Source organism: Delphinus delphis, chromosome 6 (assembly GCF_949987515.2).
Source record: "Delphinus delphis chromosome 6, mDelDel1.2, whole genome shotgun sequence".
NCBI lineage: Eukaryota > Metazoa > Chordata > Mammalia > Artiodactyla > Delphinidae > Delphinus > Delphinus delphis.
Genome location: NC_082688.1, coordinates 21,249,650 through 21,270,231, shown reverse-complemented (window position 1 = coordinate 21,270,231; position 20,582 = coordinate 21,249,650). Strand labels below are relative to the sequence as shown.

At 37.1% G+C, this 20,582-nt stretch overlaps 1 protein-coding gene across 1 annotated transcript in view; it reads left to right on the top strand.

The window, feature by feature from the left end:
• HSDL2 (hydroxysteroid dehydrogenase like 2) overlaps positions 1-16,838 on the top strand; it is an 85,940-nt gene extending 69,102 nt beyond the window's left edge. The window contains exons 10-11 of the mRNA XM_060014319.1: positions 1,536-1,664; positions 13,789-16,838. Of these exons, the coding sequence (XP_059870302.1) occupies positions 1,536-1,664; positions 13,789-13,901 (242 nt within the window). The 3' untranslated portion in view covers positions 13,902-16,838. The remainder of the gene's footprint in view (positions 1-1,535; positions 1,665-13,788) is intronic.
• The last annotated feature ends 3,744 nt before the right edge of the window (positions 16,839-20,582 follow it).

The following is a 20,582-nucleotide window of genomic DNA, read 5'->3' as shown; positions in this document are numbered from 1 at the left end:
ATAATTCACTCTGTTCTGGTGTCATTTTTCTCCATTCCACTGAATTTGCTCTCACCAAGGTCCTTGGTGGCTTCTGTGTCACCTGTGGGCATTTGTCATTCTTACCTTGTCACCACTCTGCAACATTTGATGCTGTTGACCTCTCTTTCCTTCTGGAAACGCTCCATTGCTTTTTTCTGCATCTGTAATCATGTCTTGTCAGTCTCCTGTGCTAGATGCTTCTCCATCCTTTCCTTAAATGTTGATATTCTTCAGGTCACTGTCTTAGCACTCCTTATACTCTACACACTTTGTCTAGGAAAACCCCAACCCCTCACATACCTTTAGTGACCATAGGGGCTGATTCCTTATGTATCGGTCTTCCTAGCCCAGTCAGACTTCAGTTGACATTTTCATTTGGCTGTCACAAAGGTACCTCAATCTGAAAATGTCCGTAACAACTCACCATTCCCAATACCTGCCTTTGGCACTACTTGTTAAATCTGCTCTTCTTCAGTAGTCCTCTCAATAAAAAACACAGCAATATTTACCCAGCTTCCCAAGCCAGAAACTAGCAAAGCAGATCGTTCTTCTGCACCCTCCCTACCTTTTCCTCTTCATTCAGTCAGTTACCTAGTTTTGTGATACTGCTTTGAAGTTCTCTCTCAAATATGCGGACTTTTTTCCATTTCCACTGCTGCGATCCTGACCCAGGCATACATCCTCAAGCTCCTGAACAACCCCAGTACCTTCCTAAATTGTCCTCTGTATCCTCTTTATCCCTCTGCAATATCTTCTCTACACTGCTGTTAGGGTGATCTATTTAAAATACAAACCTAATGTCATTCTCCTTCCATGGCGTATGGATGAAATCAGCGAACCCTTTACATGGCTTACTGTGCTCTGCATCTGGACTGCCTAACAAGCTTATCTGAGGCCACCATCCACTCTCTTTGTACATTCCAGTCCTTCTGTTCCTTTTTTCAGGTCCTCATCAAGCAAATATTATTTATTTATTTATTTATTTGGCTGCACTGGGTCTTAGTTGAGGCATATGGTATCTTCGTTGCCGCGTGCAGAATCTTTAGTTGCAGCGTGTGGGATCCTTAGTTGTGAACTCTTAGTTGTGGCACGCGAACTCTTAGCTGTGGCACGTAAACTCTAGTTGCAGCATGTGGAATCTAGTTCCCTGACCAGGGATCAAACCTGGGCCCCCTGCGTTGGGAGCACAGAGTCTTAGCCACTGGACCACCAGGCAAGTCCCCCATCTAGCAAATTCTTACTTAACTTTTAAATCTCAGCTGGGCTTTCCTGACTCCACATCACCCTCCACTTCCTGTTTTGTAAGAACCATGTTATTGAAGAGTCTTCAGAGCCTAGCCAAGTGCCTGGCCCATAATAAGTACTTAATAAATACTGGCTGAATTTCTTAGAGGCCTGGGGATTTCAACCTGGGTAACGGCATTATATATGATTATTCTAATTGTACAGTTATTAAGTTTAAGAAAAACAGGGCTTCTTTAACATTTATTTCTGTATCTTTCTTTTCTGTGTAGGTGAAGATGGTGGAACATGGTTTCTTGATCTTAAAAGCAAGGGTGGCAATGTCGGACATGGAGAGCCCTCTGATCGGGCAGATGTGGTGATGAGTATGTCTACTGATGATTTTGTAAAAATGTTTTCAGGTGAGTTTTAACTTCACTTGTTTACTGATTGTTCAAGGAAAATTCTATTAGGTAGGCTTCATTTCTACTAGTTGGACTAAGATATCATTTCCAATAACACATTGGTTACCAGAGGTGCTGAACTTAGCTGCAGCTTGTTTATCAAGAGTAAGATCATGCTTCAATCTTGCCAACTATTGTAATAGGAAACTGCAGCCATCTCCCATGGCCCAGTGACCCTGCTTTCTGTGGAATCCATCACTAAGAAGAGGGTCTGCATAATTTTCTGCTCTGCCCATGTATCTCTAAATGTGCCAGAAAAATTTTAAGGGTAATTTTTTTCTATTTTCTACTCTTAAAACACTACTCTAGATAGTAAGTTAATTAACACATGTACTTATTAGAAGCAGCACTTTAAAATTTTTTTTTAATTAATTTATTTTTGGCTGCATTGGTTCTTCATTGCTGCGTGCAGGCTTTCTCTAGTTGCGGAGAGCAGGGGGCTACTCTTTGTTGCGGTGGGTGGGCTTCTTGTTGCAGTGGCTTCTCCTGTTGCAGAGCTTGGGCTCTAGGTGCGTGGGCTTCAGTATTTGTGGCACGCGGGCTCAGTAGTTGTGGCTCGTGGGCTATAGAGCACAGCCTCAGTAGTTGTGGCGCACAGGCTTAGTTGCTCCTCAGCATGTGGGATCTTCCCAGACCAGGGATCGAACCCATGTCCCCTGCATTGGCAAGCGGATTCTTAACCACTGCACCACCAGGGAAGTCCCAGAAGCAGCACTTTAAACAAAAGTATTGTAACATTTTAATCTGAAGATCCTAAAGATTTATTTAATGAGTTATAAATGTTATTTATTCTTTATTCTGTTTTAATCTTCATAAATTGAAGATCATAATGTATTCTGTGCCCTGTAAGTCTCACTTTCCATTTCTAACCCAGGATGCTAATGGCCTACATACTATCTGAGCCAGTTTGTATGTGATGTTACTAATGATTGAGGTTTCTTCAACTTCCCCCCACCTTTTTTTAAACAGTAGTGCTAAATATTCAAGATACAAAAATTAGAAAATATGCTTAGGAAAAAAGAAAATAAATAAAATTATTTTTTATTGTACTACTGAAAGATAACCATCAGTTGATTTTTGGTTTAAAGTCATATATATATTTTTATGAATGTATATAAATATATAAGTGTACTTATAAAAACAAGATTATAGCATTACTGCTGTTTGGTAACTTTTTTCACTTTGTACTTAGTACATTATAAGTACTTAGTACTTAAAAGTACTAGTGTACTTAAAAGTACATTAAAAGTATTTAGTACATTATAACGTCTTTTAATGATAATGAATAGTTATCGCTTTAATCATTTTTTAAAAATAAATATATTGATTGATTTTTGGCTGACTTGGGTCTTTGTTGCTGCGTGCAGGCTTTCTCTAGTTGTGGCGAGCGGGGCCTACTCTTTGTGGCGGTGCACGGTCTTCTCATTGCAGTGGCTTCTCTTATTGCGGAGCACGAGCTCTAAGCATGCGGGCTTCAGTAGTTGTGGCTCGTGGGCTCTAGAGCACAGGCTCAGTAGTTGGGGCACATGGGCTCTAGAGCACAGGCTCAGCAGTTGGGGCACACGGGCTTAGTTTCTCTGTGGCACATGGGATCTTCCTGGACTAGGGCACGAACCTGTGTTGCCTGCATTGGCAGGCGGATTCTAAACCACTGTGCCACCAGGGAAGTCCCTCTTTAATCATTTTAATAGTTTCTTTAGTGTTTGTTTAGTGTTTCAAAATCTCTTTCTCTATAGGGCTTAAACATAGTGCTTTGGATGCTAAATAAACGTTTTGTAAATTTGAACCTTATAAATATGCAATATTTTGAACTTAAAGACCTTTAAAAATAAAAAAAATTATTGTCAATTTCTAAACAGAAATAACAGTAATTATAGCTAATACGTATATGATTACTGTTGAGTTAAGCAATATTCCCAATAATGGTTTGAGATAAAAGATTTTCTCTACTTTATAAAAAGGGAGACTGAAGTATTGCTTAATTAAATAATTAACCCAGAGTCACTTGGTGGGTGAGTCAATGTTGGAGTTAGAATTCGAATCCAAGCTAACTCGCCAGCTCATGCACTTCTAAATTATGCTATTTTGCCCTCCAAAGGTGAAAGAATCAAGTTACCTCCTTAATTTACGTTTTATTTGTGTAGCATAAACTTGTAATGGGCTTTCCATTTATATCTTTCTGGATAGGCTCCTGGATAGGCTAGGGGAGGTCAGTGAGCTAAACGAGTGATTTAAAAATATATATATATATTCTTATAAGGTTTATTTTATTTTATTTATTTATTTTGGCAACGCCAAGTGGCACGTGGGATCTTAGTTCCTCAACCAGGGATCGAACCCACACTTCTTGCAGTGGAAGCGCAGAGCCTTAACCACTGGACTGACAGGACAGTCCCTTATAAGGTTTATTTTATAGCAGCAGTTCAGATTGGGAGCAAATAACTTTGCTTCTGCTTCTTACGTCTTTTCATTCTTATTCTTTATCCCATCTACTGTCTTTTGAATGGGCGCAATTTAGACCTTATATCCTAAACATACTCTTTTAAGAAGCCATAGCCATTTCTGTGACCTAATCTATAGAGTGGATATGTTATAAATATAAAAAATTAAAGCAACGAGTGATCAACTATTCAAAATCTCTCTTTTTGGCTAGTAGAGGCCACTGTATAGTAAAGCATTATAATAGAAAGAAAATATATTGTACAAGATTACCTGATTAATATATTGGGAAGAGAAATATATACACACACACATACATATAAAATTGTTCTTACTAGTAGTTTGTTTAAAAGTTATTTTTTAGAACAGTTTTTTTAAGGTATAATTTACATACCATAAAATCTACCCATTATTAAGTATATATGATTTTTAGTAAATGTATAGGGTTGTACAACCATCACTTATAATCCAGTTTGAACCAGACAAAGATGTCACAAAGAAAAAAAACTACAGGCCAATATCACTGATGAACATAGATGCAAAACTCCTCAACAAAATACTAGCAAACAAAATCCAACAGCACATTAAAAGGATCATACCATGATCAAGTGGGGTTTATTCCAGGAATGCAAGGATTCTTCAATATATGCAAATCAATCAGCGTGATACACCATATTAACAAATTGAAGGAGAAGAACCATATGATCATCTCAATAGATGCAGAGAGAGCTTTCGACACAATTCAACACCCATTTATGATAAAAAGCCTGCAGAAAGTAGGCATAGAGGGAACTTTCCTCAACATAATAAAGGCCATATATGACAAACCCACAGCCAACACCGTCCTCAATGGTGAAAAACTGAAACCATTTCCACTAAGATCAGGAACAAGACAAGGTTGCCCACTCTCACCACTGTTATTCAACGTAGTTTTGGAAGTTTTAGCCACAGCAATCAGAGAAGAAAAAGAAATAAAAGGAATCCAGATCAGAAAAGAAAAAGTAAAGCTGTCACTGTTTGCAGATGACATGATCCTCTATATAGAGAATCCTAAAGATGCTACCAGAAAACTACTAGAGCTAATCAATGAATTTGGTAAAGTAGCAGGATACAAAATTAATGCACAGAAATCTCTGGCATTCTTATACACTAATGATGAAAAATCTGAAAGTGAAATTAAGAAAACACTCCCATTTACCACTGCAACAAAAAGAATAAAATATCTAGGAATAAACCTACCTAAGAAGACAAAAGACGTGTATGCAGAAAATTATAAGAAACTGATAAAAGGAATTAAAGATGATACAAATAGATGGAGAGATATGCCATGTTCTTGGATTGGAAGAATCAACATTGTGAAAATGACTCTACTACCCAAAGCAATCTACAGATTCAATGCAATCCCTATCAAACTACCACTGGCATTTTTCACAGAACTAGAACAAAAAATTTCACAATTTATATGGAAACACAAAAGACCCCGAATAGCCAAAGCAATCTTGAGAACGAAAAATGGAGCTGGAGGAATCTGGCTCCCTGACTTCAGACTATACTACAAAGCTACAGTAATCAAGACAGTATGGTACTGGCACAGAAACAGAAATATAGATCAACGGAACAGGATAGAAAGCCCAGAGATACACCCACACACATATGGTCACCTTATCTTTGATAAAGGAGGCAAGAATATACAGTGGAGAAAAGACAGCCTCTTCAATAAGTGGTGCTGGGAAAACTGGACAGGTACATGTAAAAGTATGAAATTAGAAAACTCCCTAACACCATACACAAAAATAAACTCAAAATGGATTAAAGACCTAAATGTAAGGCCAGACACTATCAAACTCTTAGAGGAAAACATAGGCAGAACACTCTATGACATAAATCACAGCAAGATCCTTTTTGACCCACCTCCTAGAGAAATGGAAATAAAAACAAAAATAAACAAATGGGAGCTAATGAAACTTCAAAGCTTTTGCACAGCAAAGGAAACCATAAACAAGACCAAAAGACAACCCTCAGAATGGGAGAAAATATTTGCAAATAAAGTAACCGACAAAGGATTAATCTCCAAAATTTACAAGCAGCTCATGCAGCTCAATAACAAAAAAACAAACAATGCCATCCAAAAATGGGCAGAAGACCTAAATAGACATTTCTCCAAAGAAGATATACAGACTGCCAACAAACACGTGAAAGAATGCTCAACATCATTAATCATTAGAGAAATGCAAATCAAAACTACAATGAGATATCATCTCACACCAGTCAGAATGGCCATCATCAAAAAATCTAGAAACAATAAATGCTGGAGAGGGTGTGGAGAAAAGGGAACACTCTTGCACTGCTGGTGGGAATGTGAATTGGTTCAGCCACTATGGAGAACAGTATGGAGGTTCCTTAAAAAGCTACAAATAGAACTACCATATGACCCAGCAATCCCACTACTGGGCATATACCCTGAGAAAACCAAAATTCAAAAAGAGTCATGTACCAAAATGTTCATTGCAGCTCTATTTACAATAGCCCGGAGATGGAAACAACCTAAGTGCCCATCATCGGATGAATGGATAAAGAAGATGTGGCACATCTATACAATGGAATATTACTCAGCCATAAAAAGAAACGAAATTGAGCTATTTGTAATGAGGTGGATAGACCTAGAGTCTGTCATACAGAGTGAAGTAAGTCAGAAAGAAAAAGACAAATACCGTATGCTAACACATATATATGGAATTTAAGAAAAAAAAAATGTCATGAAGAACCTAGGGGTAAGGCAGGAATAAAGACGCAGACCTCCTAGAGAACGGACTTGAGGTTATGGGGAGGGGGAAGGGTGAGCTGTGACAGGGCGAGAGAGAGTCATGGGCATATACACACTAACAAACGTAGTAAGGTAGATAGCTAGTTGGAAGCAGCCGCATGGCACAGGGATATTGGCTTGGTGCTTTGTGACAGCCTGGAGGGGTGGGATAGGGAGGGTGGGAGGGAGGGAGACACAAGAGGGAAGAGATATGGGAACATATGTATATGTATGGCTGATTCACTTTGTTGTGGGGCGGAAACTAACACACCATTGTAAAGCAATTATACCCCAATAAAGATGTTAAAAAAAAAAAAAGGATTAATCTCCAAAATTTACAAGCAGCTCATACAGCTCAATAACAAAAAAACAAACAACCCAATCCAAAAATGGGCAGAAGACCTAAATAGACATTTCTCCAAAGAAGATATACAGATTGTCAACGAACACATGAAAGAGTGCTCAACATCATTAATCATTAGAGAAATGCAAATCAAAACTACAATGAGATATCATCTCACACCGGTCAGAATGGCCATCATCAAAAAATCTAGAAACATTAAATGCTGGAGAGGGTATGGAGAAAAGGGAACACTCTTGCACTGTTGGTGGGAGTGTAAATTGATACAGCCACTGTGGAAAACAGCATGGAGGTTCTTTAAAAAACTACAAATAGAACTACCATACAACCCAGCAATCCCACTACTGGGCATATACCCTGAGAAAACCATAATTCAAAAAGAGTCATGTACCAAAATATTCATTGCAGCTCTATTTACAATAGCCAGGACATGGAAGCAACCTAAGTGTCCATCAACAGATGAATGGATAAAGAAGATGTGGCACATATATACAATGGAATATTACTCAGCCATAAAAAGAAACAAAACTGAGTTATTTGTAGTGAGGTGGATGGACCTAGAGTCTGTCATACAGAGTGAAGTAAGTCAGAAAGAGAAAAACAAATACCGTATGCTAACACATTTATATGGAATCTAAGAAAAAAAAAAAGGTCATGAAGAACCTAGTGGTACTAGTGGTAAGATGGGAATAAAGACACAGACCTACTAGAGAATGGACTTGAGGATATGGGGAGGGGGAAGGGTAAGCTGTGACAAAGTGAGAGAGTTGCATGGACACATATACACTACCAAACGTAAAATAGATAGCTAGTGGGAAGCAGCCGCATAGCACAGGGAGATCAGTTAGGTGGTTTGTGACCACCTAGAGGGGTGGGATAGGGAGGGTGGGAGGGAGGGAGACGCAAGAGAGAAGACATATGGGAACATGTGTATATGTATAACTGATTCACTTTGTTATAAAGCAGAAACTAACACACCATTGTAAAGCAATTATACTCCAATAAAGATTTTAAAATAAATAAATAAATAAGTAAATATAATCCAGTTTGAGAACATTTCTATCAGTCCCTCCAAAATTCTCTGTCCGTTTGCAGTCAATCCCCCTTTTTACTGCCCAGCCAGCCAGACACTAACTTGCCTTCTGTCTTTATAGATTTGCTGTTTCTGGACATTTCATATAAATGGGATTATAAAGTATATAATCTTTCGTATCTGGCTTCTTTTACTTAGCATAAGGCTTTTGAGATTCATCCATCATGTTGTAGCATGTATCAGTAGTTCAGTTCCTTTTTATTGCTGAGTAGTATTCCGTTGTATTTATCCACTCACCAGCTGGTGGATATTTGGGTTGTTTCAAGTTTTGGGGTATTGTGAATAATGTTGCTGTGAATATTTTCATACACATATTTGTGTGGATATATATTTTCATTTCTGTTGGGTAGATTTCTAAGAGTGCAATTGCTGGGTTATGTGGTAAGTTGATATGTAACTTTTTAATAAACCATCAAGCTTTGCTAAAGTGGCTGCACTAATTTTATATTCTTGTCAGCATTGTATAAAGGTTCAGGTTTCTCCAAATCCTCACCAGCACTTACTAGTGCCTTTTATTTTTTTACAGTGTTATTGAGGTATAATTGATAAATAAAAACTGTATATATTTAAGGTGTATAACATGATGACTTGGTATTTGTATACATTAGGAAATTACTATACTCAAGCTAACACATCCATCACCTTGCATGGTTACCTTTTTTTTGTTGTCATGAGAACACTTAAGATTTACTCTCAGCAGATTTCAAGTATACAGTACAGTATTATTAACTATAGTCACCGTGCTGAACATTAGATCCCTAAAACTTATTCACCTTATAAGTGAAAGTTTGTACCCTGAGACCAACATCACACCATTCTACTCTCTGCCTCTGTGGGTTTGACTTATTTAGGTTCCACATATAAGTGAGATCATACAGTTTTTGTCTTCTTGTGTCTTGCTTATTTCATGCAGCATAACGTCCTCGAGGTTTATGCATTATGTCACAAATGGCAGTGTCTTTGTTATCATAGCCATTCTAGCGGGTGTGTGGTGGTATCTCGTGCTTTGAATTTTCATTTTCTTAATGATTAATAATATCGGGCATCTTTCCATGTGCTTAATAGCTGTTTATATTTGATGAACTGTCTATTCAAATGTTTTGCTCGTTTTTATTTTATCTTTTTGGCTGCGTTGGGTCTTTGTTGCTGTGCACGGGCTTTCTCTAGTTGTGGCAATCAGGGGCTACTCTTTGTTGTGGTGTGCGGGCTCCTCATTGCGGTGGCTTCTCTTGTTGCGGAGCACGGGCTCTTGGCACACGGGCTTCAGTAGTTGTGGCACGCATGCTCAGTAGTTGTGGCGCATGGGCTTAGTTGCTCCTCGGCATGTGGGATCTTCCCAGACCAGGGCTCGAACCCATGTCCCCTGCATTGTCAGGTGGATTCTTAGTCACTGCGCCACCAAGGAATCCCTTTGCTCTTTTTTTTTTTTTTTTTTTTTGCGGTACACGAGCCTCTCACCGCTGTGGCCTCTCCCGTCGCAGCCTCTCCCGTCGCGGAGCACAGGCTCCGGACGCGCAGGCCCAGCGGCCATGGCTCACGGGCCTAGCTGCTCCGCAGCATGTGGGATCCTCCCGGACCGGGGCATGAACCAGTGTCCCCTGCATCGGCAGGCGGACTCTCAACCACTGTGCCACCAGGGAAGCCCGCTTTGCTCATTTTTTAATTGACTTGTCTCTTTATTATTAAGTTGTAGGAGTTCTTTATAAACTTCAGATGCATGTGACTTGAAAATATTTTCTCTCAATCTGTGACTTATCTTTTCATTTTCTTAGTGGTATCTTTTGAGTTACAAAAATTTTGGTTTTGATAGTCTAATGTGTCATTTTTTTCTTTTATGGTTCATGCTTTTTTCCCCTAAGTATTTCATTCTTTTTTAATGCTACTCTAAATGAAATTATTGTGTTAATTTTTTTTTAATTATTTGTTGCTAGTATACATAAATACATTTGACTTTTGTGTAAATTTTATATCCTATGAATTAACCAGTGAAGCTATTTGGGCCTGGGATTTTTTTGTGGGAAAATTTTTAATTACCAATTTGACTTATTGTTCTATGTCAGTAGCTTTTTTTATTTTTTTACTTATTGATATATAATTCACATACCATATAATTCATCCATTTAAAGTAAACAATTGACTTTTTTTTAGCATATTCACAGATGTTCGCAACCATCACCACAGCTGATTTTAGAACATTTGCATCACCTCAAAAAGAGAAACCCAGTACCCATTAACTGTTAATCCCATATCCCCCATCTCCTGCCCCTAGCCGTAAGCAACCACTAATCTACTTCCTGTGTCTGTAGATTTCCCTATTCTGGACTTTCATATGAACAGAATCATATATATGGAATTTTTTTGTGTGACTGGCTGCTTTGCAGTGTGTTTCTTCTTTTAGCTTGTTTTCAGGTTTCATTCTGGATGTAGCGTGTATCAGTATTTAATTCTGTTCTTTAAAAATGGAGATGAAATTCACATAACATACAATTAACCATGTAAAGTGTACAGTTCAGTGGTGTTTAACTTACTGCATTCACAGTGCTATGCAACTACCACTTCTCTTTAGTTTCCAAACTTTTTCATCACCCCAGAAGAACACCGTATACCATTTAAGTAACATCCCATTCCAGCCTCCCCCCTCCCATGGGACCTGCTAATATGCTTTCTCTCTCTGGGGATTTGTCTATTCTGGATAGTTTATGTAAATGGAATCATTCAGTATGTGACCTTTTGTGTGTGGCTCTTGTCACTCAGCATAATGTTTTCAAGGTTCATCTAAGTTGTAGCATGTGTCAGTACTTCATTTCTTTCTATGACTATCTGTTGAAAGATATTTTTTTGGCTGTTATAAACAATGCTGCTATAAACATTTGTGTCCAAGTTTCTGTGTAGATTTATGTTTTCATTTCTCTTTATTGCTGGGTCATATGGTAATTCTATGTTTAACTCTTTGAAGAACTGCGAAAATGTTTTCCATTGCACCTGAACATTTACATTCCTACCAGCAACGTATGAGGGTTTCTATTTATCTGTATCCTTGCCCTCACCAACACTTGTTTTTGTTTTTTGTTTTTTAACAATAGCAGTCCTAGTGAGTATGAGGTAATATCTCATTGTGGTTTTGATTTGCATTTCCCTAATGACAAATGCTGTTCAACTTTTTTTTCATGTGCTTATTGGTCATATGTGTATATTCCTTGAAGAAATGTCTATTCAGGTCCTTTTCCCATTGTAACTGGATTTTTTTATCTGTTTAATTTAATTTTTTTTTTGAGTTTTAAGAATTCATTCTCCCTGTGTCAGATTACCTGTCAGTGTACTTTTTTCTGGAGCTCTTTGTCTTCTTATTACAATCCAAACAGATAACTCATGGGGGATTCCCTGATCGTCCAGTGGTTAGGACTCCGCGCTTCCAGTGCTGGGGCCCTGGGTTCAATCCCTGGTCAGGGATCCTGCAAGGTGTGTGGTATGGCCAAAAAAAAGAAAAGAAAAGAAAAGAAAAAGAAATGGGTTCTAAACAGATAGCTCATTAAGTCTGCTACACAGCTGTGATCCTAGAAATTTCTGTAACTCTCTCCTGCATTGAATCTCCTGTTTCTTGTATCTCTTTCTTTTTCTTGGTTTACATCCTCATTTTGGTGGCACCCATCCTCCAGTAGCTTCATTAGAAAGGATACATAAGAGGCAATTTTCGTGAGTATCTAAAACTACCTGTATTATCCCAGCACATTGATTATTTGTCTGGGTAGAGATTTCTGTGTTGCAATTCATTTTCCCTCAGAAAATGAAGTCATTGCTCCATCTTCTAAGATTACCATGGAGGATTTGATACTATTCTTAATCTTTTGTATCCACCACTCCCCTTTCTGAAAGTTTTGGAATCAAAATGATCTCTTTCTCTGTAGTGTTCTGAAATTTCACAATGATACAAGGCTTTTTTTCATTCATCTTCCTGAATACTTGATGGGCTCTTTGGGAATGTATCTTATATTATTTCTTTGATAGCTATCTCAGTTTTCTCAGTTCCCACTTTCTGAAGAAAACATTATATCTCTGATTTAATCATGTTATATTTAGGGCATTATTCTTTCCTTTAACAAAATATATATGTATATATAGTAAGGAAAACTTTATTTCAAAAGATTATTGTGGTGGGGGGGTGCTGGTTCATAGAGAGAGGCTTTTGTAATAGCGGGACGGGGAATTTTGCAATAGAGAGACTGCTGTGACCAGAAGATTGCAAGTGTCTCCTTTCTATTACATTCTAATATTGTGGATATGTCAAAATCTTAATTTCCAAGAGTTCACTCATGTTTTCTCAGCTTCTTTTTTCTTCTTACTGCCCCCTTCTTCCTCCTCACTCTACCCCATTCCATTCCCCTTCACCTGCTTCTCCCACTTCCTCTCTTTTCAATACCCATTTCCTGTGCTTCTCCTCCTCACCCCTTTTCTTCCAGCATCCTGTTGTTGACACATTGTCACAGCTTGTCTTATCAATGAGGACATGAATTACAGAATTTTTAATTTGTTCATTTATTTCGTTTCTGTTTCTTCTATGCCTGCAGTCTCTGTTTCCCCCAAATTGCTTTGATTTGTTTTTGGTTTTGGGGTGATTTTTTTTTTCCTGGTCTCCATTTGCTGCCCATTCATCTTTAACAAGCAAGGCTATGTAAAGCTGATTGGAAGCTGTGTATGCATGAGTGGGGCTGTGGACTGGTGGGTTTCACTGTAGAGTGAGAGAGCAAGGAGCCAGTTTTTTAGCTGAAGCCTAACAGTGAAAAGATTGGGAAATGAGAGTAGCAAATAAAAACAAAGTTCCCTCCTTTCATGGCACTCCTATTTATTATATGTTGTTATTAGCTACAATTCTGTTTTAATGCCCACCATTTTACATGCTGGCATTCCTGTGGTTAAAATACTGCTAAGATGTACTTCTGTGTCCATACACTATACTTTTAATGTCATTTCTTAAGAAAATTATATGCATTTATACCATTTGATTTTTTGACTCTAAACTTGAAATATTAAGAGTTTAATGAACTATAATAGATTGGAAAATAACTAAAATAGATAGTATTTGTTTACTACAGTTCATTTGAGGGCCATCTATTCTTTAGCGTACTGTACATGTCACCTCTTCCGCTTTTTGGTATAATCTTTTGTTGATTGTTGCTTTTATATTATCTCTCATATTACAAGATATTGTTAAAATCTAAATCTAGGAATTGGGATTCCCAAGATACTGATAAAAAGATGCTATAAAAGAAACTTCTGTGTTTCAGAGGTTTATAGAACTCAGAGATTCTTTTTATAAGCATGTTCTTGAAGCGGTACATCCCTAAGGGCACTAATGACTGATTTTTCCTCTCTCATTTTCTCTTTTTAGGGAAACTAAAACCAACAATAGCATTCATGTCAGGAAGATTGAAGATTAAAGGAAACATGGCCCTAGCAATCAAATTGGAGAAGCTAATGAATCAGATGAATGCCAGGCTGTGAAGAGAAAAAAAATGTTGACCGCTAAGCTCAAAAAGTAAAAGGGTTCAATAGTTAAAATTGAATGTTTGTTTTCATCCCTATTATAAGGATATACATGTTTGTTCTGGAAAAAATAGAATTTCTGTATCTATAAGACTTGAAATTGTAATTAAAACAGCTAGCCAACCAAACATAAGCATCATTAAGTAGAATTCTAAGATATTCTATTTTTCTTATTTTGTGAGTTTTGCCCTCTGAGTCCTGTATCTCATACACCATCATCTTCTGGGAAAAGTATTATTAGTAATCAATTGGGGTCAAGCAGCAACATTACTTTTTTCATATCTTTTTCCCACGTAAAATGAGACTAGTCTGTTTTAAACTTTTCAGTTTAGGATTGTATACTAATGATATTTTAGAGTTTTATAAACTTGTTTTAAAGAAAATCTTCTATATTACATTTTCATAGAAATCACATAATAAACTACTTAATAAATACTATTTGTGAAGACAAATTAAAGAAAAAGTATATTTTGTTAACTACCTTTCTAAGTGTAAGGTATTTTACCTATAGGAAAATATTATTGATGTAATTCAACTAACTGCAGTATATATATCCTATTTTAAAGTATGTAAAAATATCCTAAGATAATTCCTCCCCAGAAATGTGCACTTGGTCACAGTGTTTTGAAATGAGAACATTAGAATAGATGGTTGTTATGGGCTGAATGGTATGCCCCCTTCATATGTTGAAGTCCTAACCCCAAGAATCTCAGAATTGATTGTATTTGGAGATAAGATCTTTAAAGAGGTGAGTAAAACCCAGGCTTTTAGGGTAGGGTGGGCCATAATCCAGTCTGACTGGTGTCCTTATAAGAGGAAATTTGGACACAAAAGAGAGTCCAAGGAGGCACACACAGAGGAATGACCATGTGAGGACCAGCAAGAAGGCAGTCATTTGCAAGCCAAGGAAAGAGGCCTCAGAAGAAACCAAACCTACTGACACCTTGATCTCAGACTAGTCTCTAGAAGTGTAAGAAATTTCTGTTGCTTTAGCCACTCAGTCTGTGGTATTTTGTTATTGTAGTCCTAGTAAACTAATGCAATAGTTTGTTTGTATTTCTGTTACGAACACAAGTTCCTATGCAGTACACACAGTGAGGCCAAACTGAAACATTGGAGTTTGTAGCAGAGAAAGGTTTATTACAGGGCCAAGCAAGGAGAATGGGTGGATTGTGCTCAAAAAACCCAAACTCCCCAATGGTTTTCAGGGAGAAGTTTTTATAGGCAGAATTTGGGGTGAGCGCTGTGTGACTGTCTCCTGATTGGTTGGTGGTGAGGTAACAGAGAGGTGTTTCAGAAATCTTGTGCTCAGCCTGAAGTTACCATCCTCCACCTGGGTGGGGGCGTTAGTTCTTACAGAAGAATGCAAAGATATTGTTATATATATTCCTTGAGGAGGAACCAGGACCCTGCCCCAAGGCTGCACTATTGTTTCTTGACTGCTCCTCCCCTGTTTCTGCATTCCCTCCCTTCCCTGATTAGCAACTGTTTGAATCTGCCCTTTGTAACTCAGTGAAGGTCAAGGAGGCTGAATGAAGCCTATTTCCTACAAACAAGAAATAGGGGATACAGAAAGGCTTTGTACCTAGGATGGCCCCACAGGGTCCTTCTCTGTTTCATTTCTTTTTTTAAAAAAGTTAAACTTATTTTTTTTAAGCTCCTATCTTTCCTTTTAATCAGTTAAAAATACTTGTTCAGTGTAATTCTTTCACTTCTCACCTTCCACTCACTTTAATATTATTGTGCTGTTAAGCAACTTAGCTAATTCTGACATTTTGTAGAATCATAACATTAGGAGCACTTAATCTGTATTTTACAAATCAGGAAACAGAGGATCAGAGATAGGAAAGGACTAGCCCAAGGTCAAAATTAACAAGCCCTTTCCAACAACCTCCCAGTACATTGGCCTTGGATAGAACTTGAAGACCCCACTTCCCCCTCCTTGAAGCCCAGATAGATTGACTTTGATATGGCAGGCTCACAACTCCCTTGGCATCTCCTGTTCATTTCCAGCCACATTAGGATCCCTGTCAGATGTTGCCAGCAGACTCCTTTTCTACTGAAATTTTCTAAAGACTTTTCTTCTTTCTCTGCATTTTCCACATGGCTTCAAAGCTTTGGGAAAATAAAAACTAGAAAATATTGTGAGGCAGGAATTCTGGAGTTTGGTTACTAAAACATGAACTTGCTAATTAAAAGGCCTTAGGATATCAGAAGAAAATCTTTCCACAGGGCCCTGGTTTTCATATCAGTAATTGAGGGAGTTGGATGAGGTCCTCTACAGCCTGTTTTCGCTTATTATCACTAAGAAGTAGTGAGCAGTCTGTACTATTTTATCAGAAATAAAGGTACCACAGCTACATTGCTAAAGCTTTCTCTCTTGCCACATCCCCCAGCTGCCTTAATGAATTCATGTGTTCCCTTCTCTTGGATCTTGCCCATTGACTGCACTGAGGTTGTAGAGTCTCCCAGAAGTTTTGAATGGCCATTTTGTGTGTGGTTCAGTATCCATTTGACCCCTGTTTCTGAAATAGAATGGTATGGAGGGAAACCATGCCATTTGGCTTTTTAGTGTTTGATGAAGTTATTCAGACATTTTAAAGATGGTTTGTTGCTAGTAATCCTATATTTTAACAAATCCTCTTAAATAGTGCCTTTTTTTTCTTTTTTCTTTTTTTGGCTGTGCCACACGGCTTGTGGGATCTTAGTTCCCCGAGCAGGGATTGAACCTGGCCCCAACAGTGAATGTGCCAAGTCCTAACCACTGGACCACCAGGGAATTCCCTTAAATAGTGCCTCTTAAATAATCCTCTTAAGTAGAAGAAAAGAAGTCTTTTTCCTCTACCTATCTTTTTCCTCTACCTATCTTAAGTTTTCCTGTAAATTAGACTAACAAAAGATAGATTAGCAAGAGAAAAACAAATAGAAGTATTAACATATGCATTGCACATAAACATGGAAGCATTCAGACATGAGTAACTCAAAGATGTGGTTAGAACTTGAGCTTATACAACAATGAACAATAAATTTTTTTGTGAAGGAACAAGACAAAGAGGACTTTCAGTTTCTAGGATAGGAAACTGTAGGAAGAAAATATACGTACAGTAAGAGTGAGTTTTGTAAGAAACTGCCAAATAGAAAAAAAACTGTCAAAAAAAAAAAAAGCTGCCAAATAGTCTTCCAAAGTGGCTGTACCATTTTGCATTCCCACCAGCAGCATGTTCCTGTTGCTCCACATCCTTGTCAGCACTTGGTATTGCCAGGTTTTTGGATTTTAGACATTCTAACAGGTGTGTGGTAGTATCTCATTGTTGCTTTAATTTGCCATTCCCTCGTGACATATGATGTTGAACATCTTTTCATATGCTTACTTTCCTCTATATCTTCTTTGGTGAGATGTCTGTTGAGGTCTTTGGCCCATTTTTAAATCAGGTTGTTTTCTTATTGTTGCATTTTAAGAGTTCTTTGTATATTTTGGATAACAATCCTTTGTCAGATGTGTCTTTCGTAAATATTTTTTCCCAATCTGTGACTTGCTTTCTCATTCTCTTGACATTGTCTTTTGCGGAGCAGAAGTTTTTCATTTTAATGAAGCCCTGCTTATCAGTCATTTCTTTCATGGATCATGCCTTTGGAGTTGTATCTAAAAAGTCATTGCCATACCCAAGGTCATCTAGGTTTTCTCCTATGATATTTTCTAGGGAGTTTTAGTTTTGCATTTGACATTTAGATCTGTAATCCATTTTGAGTAATTTTTGTGAAAGGTGTAAAGCCTTTGTTTATTTATTATTTTGCATGTGTATATACAGTTGTTCCAGCACCATTTGTTGAAAAGACTATCTTTGCTCCTTTGTCAAAGGTCAGTTGACTATATTCATGTGGGTATATTTCTAGGCTCTCTATTCTCCTACATTGATCTATTTATCCTTTCACTAATACCACGCTATGTGGTTACTTTAGCTTTATAGTAAGTCTTGAAGTCAGGTAATGTCAATCTTAACTTTGATCTTCAATATTGAGTTGGCTATTCTGGTTCTTTCGCCTCTCCATATAACTTTAGAATAAGTTTTTTCATATTCACAAAATAACTTGCTGGGATTTTGATTGGCTTTGAGTTGAATCTATATATCAACTTGGGATAAACTGATGTTTTGACAGTATTGAGTCTTCCTATCCATGAACATGAAATATCTCTTCATTTATTGTTATTCTTTGATATCTTTCATCACAGTTTGGTAGGTCTTCTTATATAGATCTTGCACATAGTTTGTTAGATTTGTATCTGAATATTTAAATTTTTTGAGTGCTAATATAAATGATAATGTGTTTTACATTTCAAATTTCACTTCATTACTGGTATATAGGAATGTGATTGACTTTTGTATATTAACCTTGTATTTTACAACCTTGCTATAATAATTTATTAGTTCCCAGAAGTTTCTTTGGTAATTTTTATAGCTTTTCTATATAGACAATTATGTCATCTGTGAACAGAGAGTTTTATTTCTTCCTTCCCAACTTGTATACCTTTTATTTCCTTTTAAGTTATTGCATTAGCTAGCACTTCCAGTATGATGTTGAAAAGCAGTAGTGAGAGGGGACATCCTTGCCTTATTCATGATCTTAATGGGAAAGCTTCTAGTTTCTCACCATTAAGTGTGATGTTAGTTGTAGGTTTTTTGTAGATATTCTTTATCAAATTGAGGAAGTTCCCCTCTATTCCTAGCTTACTGAAATATTTTATTATGAATGGGTGTTGGACTTTGTCAAATGCTTTTTCTGCATCTATTTGTATAATCATGTGATTTTTCTCTTTCAGCCTGTTGATGTGGTAGATTACGTTAATGGACTTTTGAAAGTTGAACCATCATTGCAAACCTAGGATAAATCCCACTTGGTTGTTTTTATGGCCTATATGTTCTTATGCCCACAAATTTCATATATTGAAATCCTAACCCCCCAAGGAGCCTTTGGGAGGTGATTAGATCATGAGGGTGGGGCCCTTATGACTGGGATTAATGCCCTTATAAAAGAGACCTCAGAGAGAGTTAGCTGGTCCCTTTCACCAAGCGAGGACATGGCAGAAAGGTGCCACCGGTGAATCAGAGCTCAGGCCCTCACCATACACCAGATCTGCCTGTGCCTTGGTCTTGGACTTCCCAGCCTCCAGAACTGTGCAAAATAACTTTCTGTTGTTTTTAAACCACCTAGTCTCTTTTTGTTATAGCAGGCTGAACAGGCTAAGAAAACTGTGCTATGTAAGTCTTTTTATATGTTGTTGGATTCAATTTGCTAATATTGTGTTGAGGATTTTTGCATCTAAGTTCATGAGAGATGTTGGTCTGTAGTTTTCTTGAAATGTCTTTCTTTGGTTTTGGTACTAGGGTAATGCTGGTTTCACAGGATGAATTAGGAATATTTTCTGTTTCTGTCTTCTGAAGGGGACTGTAGAGAACTGGTATAATTTTCTTCCTTAAATGTTTGTTAGAATTCATCAGTGAACCCATCTTGACCTGGTGCTTTCTGTTTTGGGAAGTTATTAATTACCATTTGCTTTATTCCATCTGTTCTGTATATCTTTGTTCTTCTTTTCTGGTCTTCTATTTCTTTCTGTCTTCCTTGAAAGAATCTCACAAAATATTTCCATTTCCCATTCCCATCCTTTGTACTACTTTGTCATACATTTTATTTCCACATATGTTTTAAACTCTACAGTATATTGTTTAATATTTTTGATAACAGTGAATTATCCTTTTAAAGATTAAAAAAATGAGAAAAAAGTCTTTAAATTTACCTATATGTTTACTCTTTGCACTGTCAACCTATCCATCACCAACTATCCAAACACATGAACATATCCAAGTTTCCTTCTGCCCCTTTGTAGCCATTTATGCCCATCCTTGATCCCATTTCCAGCAAGTACTGATCTGCTTTCTATAACTATAGATTAGTTTACATTTTCCTGGAATTTACATTAATGGAGCCATACAGTATGTATTTTCTGTTTGGCTTCTTTCAATCTGCGTAATTACTTTGAAATTTGTTCTTATCATTACATATATCAATAGTTCATTCCTTTTTATTACTGCTGAGCAGTTTGCCATTATATGAATACACCACAGTTTGTTTATCCATTCACCTGTTGATAGACATTGGGGTAGTTTCCAGCTTTTGGCTATTACAAATAAAGCTTCTGTGAACATTCATGTACCAAGTCCCTGTATTCTCTTGGGTATGAAATGACTGGATCATATGGTGTGCATATATTTAACTTTTTAAGAAATTGCCAAACTTTTTTCCAAAGTGGTTATACTATTTTACATTTCACTAACAATGTATAGGATTTCATTTCTTCACATTTTCATCAACACCTGATATGTAGAGCCTTTTAAATTTTAGCCATTCTAATAAGTATGTAGTAGTATCTAATTGTATTTTAACTTCCATATCCTTGATGAGGATGAGCATCTTTACATGTGCTTATTTGACATGCGTATATTGTCTTGATGAAGTGTCTGCTCAAATCTTTGCCCACATTTATTCCATTGTTTGTTTTATTATTGAATTTTGGGAGCTCTTTATATATTCAGGATACAAGTAATTTTTCAGATATTTGCAAATATTTTCTCCCTTTCAATA